At 31.6% G+C, this 9,947-nt stretch overlaps 1 protein-coding gene across 1 annotated transcript in view; it reads right to left on the bottom strand.

Annotated features, from left to right (window-relative positions):
• The window catches only part of fhod3a (formin homology 2 domain containing 3a), a 75,227-nt gene that overhangs the window by 2,880 nt on the left and 62,400 nt on the right, over positions 1-9,947 (bottom strand). Inside the window, exons 17-23 of the mRNA XM_016494066.1 lie at positions 8,932-9,114; positions 6,639-6,758; positions 6,404-6,565; positions 4,699-4,889; positions 4,376-4,580; positions 1,519-1,542; positions 140-356 (exon numbers count right to left, since the gene is read on the bottom strand). Coding sequence (XP_016349552.1) covers positions 140-356; positions 1,519-1,542; positions 4,376-4,580; positions 4,699-4,889; positions 6,404-6,565; positions 6,639-6,758; positions 8,932-9,114 — 1,102 coding nt within the window. The remainder of the gene's footprint in view (positions 1-139; positions 357-1,518; positions 1,543-4,375; positions 4,581-4,698; positions 4,890-6,403; positions 6,566-6,638; positions 6,759-8,931; positions 9,115-9,947) is intronic.

Genomic DNA, 9,947 nt, shown 5'->3' on the forward strand with positions numbered 1-9,947 from the left:
GAGTGAGTGAGTGAGTGAGTGAGTGAGTGAGTGAGTGAGTGAGTGAGTGAGTGAGTGAGTGAGTGAGTGAGTGAGTGAGTGAGTGAGTGAGTGAGTGAGTGAGTGAGTGAGTGAGTGTGTGTGTGTGTGTGTGTGTGACCTCTGCTGGCGCGTGTGCGTGTGCGCGTCCTCAGGCCCGTCATCCCGGTGCTGGTGCTGTCGCTGTCTCCTCTCTGCAGACTACTCTTCAACACGGCCTTCATCTGCTCGTGTTCAGCTGTGTCCTTAGCGTGACATAAACCCTGCGGCTCTGTCTGCGGGTCGACAGCGGGAGCGGTACTGCTGCTGCCGCCACTGCTCACACACACACGACCCGCCTGCACACACACACACACACACACCGACCATCACAAACTAGACACTGATTATACAGGAACACATTTAGAGATGATCTGAGCTGCTGGTTTTTTCTAGTAATGTAGAACAGGGTTTACCAAACTGGGGTTCATGAGGTGACAGTTCATAAATCATAAAAATATATATTCATAATATGTAAAAATGTAAAAACAATCAAAATAAAAAAGTTACATTTTAAATATATACAAAAGTGTAAAATTAAAATAAATGAATATTTGAAAATAAAAACAATCAAAATAAACACTCAAATCTAAATACATCATAAAAATGTAAATGTAAAAAAAATCATAAACATGTTAATAAAAAACATGTAAAAATGTAAAAACAAAATAAAAAAGCTACAAATTTAAATATATACAAAAATGTAAAATAAAATATATTAATATTTGAAAATAAACAATCAAAATAAACACTAAAATCTAAATACATCATAAAAATGTAAAATTAAAATAAATGAATAATTTAAAAATAAAAATATCAAAATATAACACTCACTAAAATTTGAATAAATCATAAAAACAAAAATAAATAATGTTAAAACACTTCAGTAAATGTAAATAAAACAAATTTTAATAATTTAATAACTTTAAATAATTAAAAGTACTAAAGTAAAATTAAAATAATAACATTATAATAAAAACAATCAAAATAAAACAATAAAATCATAAAAATAATTAAAACATTATTTAAAAAAAATACTAACATTTAAATAAATCATAAAAATTAAAATTAAGAAATAAAGAAAAAATAAAGAAAAAAGTAAAACACTTACTAAATGTTTGTAAAATTTTTAGTATTTAATATTCAAATATTTTATTTGTTTACCTGCAATCAATGTGACCATTAAACAACATCAGAGAACCATGAATGTGAATGTGTTGTTAAATTATTGAAAAATTTTGAGGGGACTAAAACACACACATACACACCATCCAAATCATGACAAAAACACCGCTGAGCAATTCCAGTTTAGAAATGCCACACATGAGAGCACAAGTGCAGATCTGAACAGGGTTATACACTGATACACGATTAGTGACGCTGTGAGCTTTAACAAGCCATTAAAACATGAAGGGTTAATATTCGTCAGACAGAGAGCAGAACAAACGCACACCCTCATACCTCACTGTCCTCTTCATCATCCGTCTGTGGTATGAAAAAGAGAAATCAACCATCAGCAGACCGCCTACAGACTCAAGTAGTGTGTTATTGATTATTATACGAGCAGATTTATGAATGTTCATCAATCTAGTCCCGCCCACAGCCCCGAATAATCACAACTCTTGCTCCGCCCACATCACTGTATAACTCTAAATAATAACAACTCTAGCTCCACCCACATCACTGAATAACAACTCTGGTCCCGCCCACATCACCGAATAATAACATCTCTAGGTCCGTCCACATCACTGAATAATAACAACTCTAGCTCCACCCACATCACTGAATAACAACAACTCTGGTCCCGCCCACATCACTGAATAATAACATCTCTAGGTCCGTCCACATCACTGAATAATAACATCTCTAGGTCCGTCCACATCACTGAATAATAACTTTAACTCCGCCCACCTCACTAAATAATAACAACTCTAGTCCCACCCATATCACTGAATAATAACAACTGTAGAAATAATAACTGCAATAATAACTCTAGCTCCATCCTCATCACTGAATAATAACAACTTTGGTCCCGCCCACATAATTGAATAATAACTCTAACTCCGCCCACATCACTGAATAATTCAAACTCTATTGATATGAATACAACAATTCAAAAATCACCATTAAATAATTATAACTCTAGCTCCGCCCTCTCATTGAATAATTACAACTGTAGACCCACCCACATCACTGAATAATAACAACTGTAGTCCTGCCTACATCACTGAATAATAACAACTCTGGTCCCGCCCACATCACGGAATAATAACAACTCTGGTCCCGCCCACATCACTGAATAATAACTCTAACTCCGCCCACATCACTGAATAAGAATTCTAGCTCCGCCCACATCACTGAATGGTAACAACTCTAGCTCCGCCCACATCACGGAACGATAACAACTCTAGCTCTGCCCACATCACTGAATAATAACTCTAACTCTGCCCACATCACTGAATGATAATAACTCTGTCCCGCCCACATCACTGAATAATAACTCTAGCTCCGCCCACATCACTGAATGATAACAACTCTAGCTCCGCCCACATCACTGAATGATAAAAATTATAGTCCTGTTGATTCTCAGTGCGAGAATAAAATCACAGCAGTGTTATGAGATAAAATAAAGTGAACAATCAAGACTCATTAGAGAATAATTAAAACAGCCATGCCCTCACAACACAGACTACTCTCAATAAGGTCCTGTATGTGACCTCTCAAAGCACACTGAGGGGATTCAGAACATTTCATGCCCTTTTCTACGGTGGCCGTAGAAGTAACAAGTCAGAAAACACAATGACAAATTCGAAAACAAAATAACAAGTCAGAAAACACAATGACAAATCAGACAAAACAGAAAAGCTAGGTATTGTTTGCAAATTGAATACTTATCACTGATTGGACGAGACATCTGTCAATCAAGATGTACAGAAAGTAAAAAAATTGTAACCAGCTTTGTTTCGTGATTTGCTTTGCACTTCTCGGCCACCGTACTTTTCTCCTCACATCAGAATCCAAAAGATCTGCTCCTAAAGATGGCGCTGTTTCTCCATGCGACGACTCGTGATTGTTATTTCAGTCTTTAAACAGCTGTAAACTCACTCAAGTGAAGTTAGGTTAAGCAATATCTCATTTGGGATTTCAGCACACAGCGTCTCCACCATTAAAAAGCACTGAGAAACTGTCAAACTGTGAAGATGTGAATGGAGCGGTGAGTGAACGACGAGCAGAAGAGGCCAGAATAAACACTGCACATGTTCAAATATATAATCACGGCATACTGGACGAATCCTTGAGCGATTCTTCAGGCCTGCAGGGAACATTAAAGCTAACTGGCATTAAAAGTGTGAAAACACATTTGAGCTGTTACGCAGCGATCATGTTCCTCTTTACACTGTAACAAATCAGGATCGCTGCTTGTGCATTTAACACACTAAAGAAAACACGTCTCTGATCTGAAAAGTGAAAGGGTGGGTTAGTTTAGGATAGGGTTTTGCCATCATAAAAATGTATAAATTAAAAGAAATTATTTTAAAATAAAAACATCAAAAAGAACATTTATTAAACATGAATTAAAATCATAAAAATGAAGATGTATTTACTGTAATGAATGTAAATTCATACAAAAATCATACAAATAAATCATTTTAAAATCACTCAAAATTTTAATCATACAAGTGTAAAAAAAAACTTTGAAAAACAAACAAAATAAAATACTAAAAAAATATTAAAATCATAGAAAATGTAAAACAAAAATGAATCATTTTAAAATAAAAACAATAAAAATAAAACAAAAATCTATTAAAATCATACAAATGAAAAATAAAACATTTTAAAATAAACAATTAAAATAGAATAATAAAAATTTATTAAAATTATAATAATGTAAAATAAATAAAAGAAATCATTACAAATCAAGCAAAAATAAAATACAAAAAAAATCAAAATCATAAAAATGTAAAATAAAAATAAATCATAAAAAAAATCCAAATAGAACACTTACTAAAAATTCATAAAAATAAATAAAATAAACCATTATAAATCAATCAAAAATAAAATACAAAAAAAAATAAAAATCATAAAAATGTAAAAATTAAAATAAATATTTTAAAAATAAAAACAATCAAAATAAAATATTAAGCGTTAATTATTAAACCCATAAAAATGTCAAATAAAAAAATGTAAAAACAATCAAAATAAAACACTTACTAAAATGAATAAAAATTAAAATGTAGAATAAAACTAAATCATAGTAAAAATCAAAGAATCCTAATAAAACCCACAGTGTATTTGTGTGCAGGTGTGTGTATCTCACCTGTGTGCTGAGGTCTGTGATCATCTTCCCTCGCGTCTTGTTCCTCTCTCTGTGATCGGCGCGCTTCTGTCTCTGCTGCAGGACGCGCTCGCGAGTGGTGCGGTACTCCAGAGCGAACTCACTGAGGAGCTTACTGAACCGAGTCACGCTGATCTCACGGACGCTGTACGCCGGCTGACGCAGGAACAGCAGAAACCAGTGAAACCTGCCACACAAACACGATTAAAACCCACTCCCACTGAGTCTGTACTCGTGTGATTTAACACACGGATCAAATGTAACAGAGCTCCCACTGTTACACTTACAAACATCTGACTCTTCACCTGTTCATGATCCTGCGGTGGACAGTTTTGAGGATGATGATTCTCTCGGCGCAGTCCTTCAGGAAGTCCGACATCTTCTGCTTCAGCGCCGGCTTCATCTCGTGCTTTGCGATGACTTTCAGGTGGTCCCATGATGCTTTGCAGCGCCACTCCATCTGAGTCAGAGTCTCCTGCAGCTGGTCGAAGTCCACCTGCGGACCAGCGTTACTTCAGCTGCATTCATGTACTGTTATACTTTATTATTACAGTTAGTAATATTTTGATTTAGCTCTTTATAGATATATATTTTTTTATTATTATAATTTTTTTTAATTCAAGTTTTAGTACATGTTTTTGTCTTTTTTTTTTTCTAGGTCTATATAGTTTTTAGTCATTTTTATTTTATTTAATAATTTTTCATTCCTTTTTTGCAAGTTCTTCTCATGTGTGTTAGATTTTTTTAGATTGTAACATTCCAAAATAGCAGAAATGTAACATTCTAAGGCAAAATGTAACATTCGATGGCGAATATATGTTTATACAGTTTTATTATTATTATTATTTTTTTTCATTTTATTAATTTGTATTTAATTTAATATATTTTATTTCACATTTGCAAGTGTTTTCCTCATTTGTATTTGTGTTTTAATCTTTTTTATTGTTTATTTTAATAGTCTATTCCATTTTTATTCCTTGTTTGTGTTTTTCACCATTTTTATTTGTTTTTTAAAAAATATCTATATAGTTTTTAGTAATTTTATTTTATTTAATAATTTTTCATTCCTTTTTTGCAAGTTCTTCTCATTTGTGTTAGATTTGTTTAGATTGTAACATTCCAAAATAGCAGAAATGTAACATTCAATGGCGAATATATGTTTATACAGTTTTATTATTACTTTTTATTTTAATTTTATTAATTTGTATTTAATTTAATATATTTTATTCCACATTTGCAAGTTTTTTCCTCATTTGTATTCATTTTAAAAAAAATTTTATTGTTTATTTTAATAGTCTATTTCATTTTTATTCCTCGTTTGTGTTTTTCTCAATTTTTTTTTAAATGTCTATATAGTTTAGTAATTTTTATTTTATTTAATAATTTTTCATTCCTTTTTTGCAAGTTCTTCTCATTTGTGTTAGATTTGTTTAGATTGTAACATTCCAAAATAGCAGAAATGTAACATTCAATGGCAAATATATGTTTATACAGTTTTATTATTGCTTTTTATTTCCATTTTATTAATTTGTATTTAATTTAATATATTTTTATTCCACATTTGCAAGTTTTTTCCTCATTTGTATTCGTTTTTTAAATCTTTTTTTTTCATTTTTATTCCTCGTTTGTGAGCTTTTCACAATTTTTAGAATTTTTTAAAAAATATGTCTAAATAGTTTTTATTAATTTCCATTTTTATTTGATAACTTTTTATTTTATTTAATACATTTTTATTCTTAATTCATAAGTCGCTTTGGATAAAAGCATCTGCTAAATCAACAAATGTAAATGTATTTGATGAACCTCAAATAAAGCTAGTTTAAGTTTTCGTATATATTATTTTATTTCAGTTAACGTTTATTTTATTTCAAATAACAATTTTTTTTAATGGTTGCAGTTTTAGTTAGCGCTAATAACCCTGCACTTCACAGCTGTCTCTCTAAACACGTTCATGCACAACAGCATCAGAACACGGAGCATCGGAACACGCGTGTGCGGTGCGTGTGTTACCTTCGCGGAGCGCGTGACGGCGCCGATCTCAGAGTACAGGTCTGTGCCGTCGGGGAAGTTCTCCACCACAATACTGCAGACGTGATGCAGGAGAGACTGCTTATGAACCGTGTCCTTCACTTCAGGAACCTTCTCCAGATACGTCAGATCGAAGCCTTTGGCCTGCGCAAACAATCACTGTCTATAAAGTACAGACTGAGTAAATCAATAACACATTTCAGTGCTGAAATCTCACGTTGGAGCCGTTCAGGAGGTTTCCAATCGCCAGCAGAGTCGATAAGATGAAGCGCAGCGTTTTGTTCTTCTCCAGCTGATCCATGCCCTCCTTCAGGTCCTGTAGCGGCTCGGCCACTTCCTGTCAAACCGGAAACACTGCACGATTAACGCCGTCATTTAGAGCCTCTATTAGTTTTATTAAAAGTTTGAATCAGTTTTTATATTTAGATTTTCTGTTAGTTTTGTCATTTTTACTAGATTGTGTTTTTTTTTTGTAATATGTCTATGTGGTTTTTATTTTATTTAAATTTTTTCAGTTTTAGTTATAATTATATAGTATATCAAGTTAAACTAAATGGAATTGAGAATTTTTAAATTTTATTTCATATAAAGTTTATTTCAAGTAATGAAGGTTTCTATCCTTTTTTTAATTTTAGTTACATTTTTAGTCATCTTGTTGTGTGTTTTTGTCATTTTTATTATTTTTGTCTATATAGTTTTTATTAACATTATTTTAGTTTTAGTTATTTGTAGTACATCAAAAATGAGAAATGCTTCCTTGGCAACTAGTTGAAATTAAATAAGATTGTTTAAATAATTTTTAAAATATTTCATTTCAGATAAAGTTTATTTAAAGTTTTTGTGCTTTTCAGTTAAAGTTTAGTAATTTTGTTGTGTGTTTTTGTCATTTTTATTATTTATGTTTTTTAATGTCTATACAGCTTTTATTAATTTTTATTTAAGCTTCAGTTTTAGTTATTTTAGCACATCAGGTTCAAATGCATTAAAATGAGAAATGGTGCCTTGGGTGAAAAATGTTAAAATTTTTATTTATTGAAATTAAAAAAAAAAAAAAAAATTTTTTTAATTTCAGTTCACTTTTATTTTAAATAAATATATATATTTTTTTTTAAATGATTTTAGTTTTAGTTAACTACAATAACCTGATGATTAATTAACTTATTAAATGCCTGGCGTTTTTTTGACGGAGCTTGAAAGATGAAGCAGCATCTTCAGCAGATGAATTACAGCAAGTACAGATCTGTGAAAAACCACATTCCCTGTGTCTTCAGGATCTTAGATGGAGGAGAAAACAAATGTGTTTCTGGTTATTGAGTCTTTTGGTTGTAGCACACGATGTTCCCCTCCATCAGGACAACTGAAAACATCTCCTGCGTCAGAGGAAAGATAAAACACGACAACCAGAGGAATGATGGAAACTTCACTGAGAGAGAGAGAGATGGGAATGTTCTGTGTTTAAAGGCCTCTGACCGTCTTCAGGAACGGTTTCACCTCTGCAGGTAAAGAGAGCGTGTAAACGTCACGTCAGCGGAGACTTATATTAGTACTAATGTAAGTGTAACACTGTAGGACTTTCAAAACATTGATCTGTGTGTTTGATCATGCCGTGCTCTTCATACGTCTTATATGTGTAATCAGTGTAATTTATTACACTACTATAGTTTCTATTCATATTTTGAATTTTATTTTTTTTATATTTTGTTTTAATGTAAAATTTAATGTAAAAGTTTTAGTCATTTTGTAGCATGCTTTTGTAATTTTTTAGCATTATTTTTAAATAAGTTTTTATTAATTTTTATTTCAGTTTTAGTTGTTTTAGTAAATCAAGTTAAACTAATTGAGAAATGTTTCCTTGCCAACTAGCTAAAATAAAATTTAAACATTTATTTCAAAGTGAAATTTAAAAAAAAATATTTTATTCAAGTTAAAATTTATTTTATTTTAAGTAACAAAAATATATTTTTATGGTTTTAGTTTTAGTTAACTATAATAACCCTGCATTTAACTTTAATTAATTAATTTGTCAATTTTGAAATATATTGAAAAACACAGTTGTGTGTACTGACGGATACTATGCTGTTAAAAAGGGTTATTAATGATGCATTAAATTGATTAAAAGTGCCAGTAAACTCATTTATAATGTTACAAAAGATTTCTATTTCAAATAAATCTTGCTCTTTTGAACTTTCTATTCATCTGTGAATCCTGAAAAATAAAATGCATCACAGTTTCCACAAAATATTGTGCAGCACAACTGTTTTCAACATTGATAATAATCAGAAATGTTTCTTGAGCAGCAAATCAGCATATTAGAATGATTTCTGAAGATCATGTGACACTGAAGACTGGAGTAATGATGCTGAAAATACAGCTGCGCATCACAGAAATAAATTACAGTTTAACAGAGATTCACTTAGAAAACAGTTATTTAACATTTCACTGTTTTTACTGTATTTTTGATCAAATAAATGCAGCTCTGGTGAGCGTTAGAGACTCAAGCGCTCACTCACCTTCTCGGTGGCTTCATAGTCAAGTTTGAAGGCCCAGAGTTGCAGGCGCGCTGAGAGCTCGCTGATGGAGGACAGTGTCAGCAGGAACTGCTCTGCGCTGCCCAGCGGAATGTCAGGATTCGCCAGCTGAGCCTCCTGGATCTTCTGCGTCTCTTCCTCTGTGGGAATCATCATCAGGATTTTCTACAGCAGAGAGAGAAACGTTGTAATATTCCAAAATGGCAAAAATGTGACATTCTAAAGCAAAATTTAACATTCTAAAATGGCAAAAATGTGACATTCTAAGGTAACATTTAACATTCTATAGCAAAATGTATCATTCTAATATGGGAAAAATTTTACATTCTAAGGCTAAATGTAACATTCTAAAACGGGGAAAATGTAACATTCTAAGGCTAAATGTAACATTCTAAAACGGGGAAAATGTAACATTCTAAGGCTAAATGTAACATTCTATGGGAAAATCTAGCATTCTACTGCAAAATGTAACATTCTATGGCAAAATGTAACATTCTAAAATTGGTAAATGTAACATTCTAAAATTGGTAAATGAAACATTCTAAAATGGCAAAAATGTAACATTCTAAAACGGGAAAATGTAACATTCTAAAGCAAAATTTAACATTCTAAAATGGCAAAAATGTGACATTCTAAGGCTAAATGTAACATTCTAAAATGGGGAAAATGTAACATTCTAAGGCTAAATGTAACATTCTAAAATGGGGAAAATGTAACATTCTAAGGCTAAATGTAACATTCTAAAATGGCAAAAATGTGACATTCTAAGGCTAAATGTAACATTCTAAAATGGCAAAAATGTGACATTCTAAGGCTAAATGTAACATTCTAAAATGGCAAAAATGTGACATTCTAAGGCTAAATGTAACATTCTAAAATGGCAAAAATGTGACATTCTAAGGTAACATTTAACATTCTATAGCAAAATGTATCATTCTAATATGGGAAAAATTTTACATTCTAAGGCTAAATGTAACATTCTAAAATGGCAAAAATGT

This window comes from Sinocyclocheilus anshuiensis, unplaced genomic scaffold (genome assembly GCF_001515605.1).
Source record: "Sinocyclocheilus anshuiensis isolate Anshui unplaced genomic scaffold, SAMN03320099.WGS_v1.1 scaffold2100, whole genome shotgun sequence".
Taxonomy (NCBI): Eukaryota; Metazoa; Chordata; class Actinopteri; order Cypriniformes; family Cyprinidae; genus Sinocyclocheilus; species Sinocyclocheilus anshuiensis.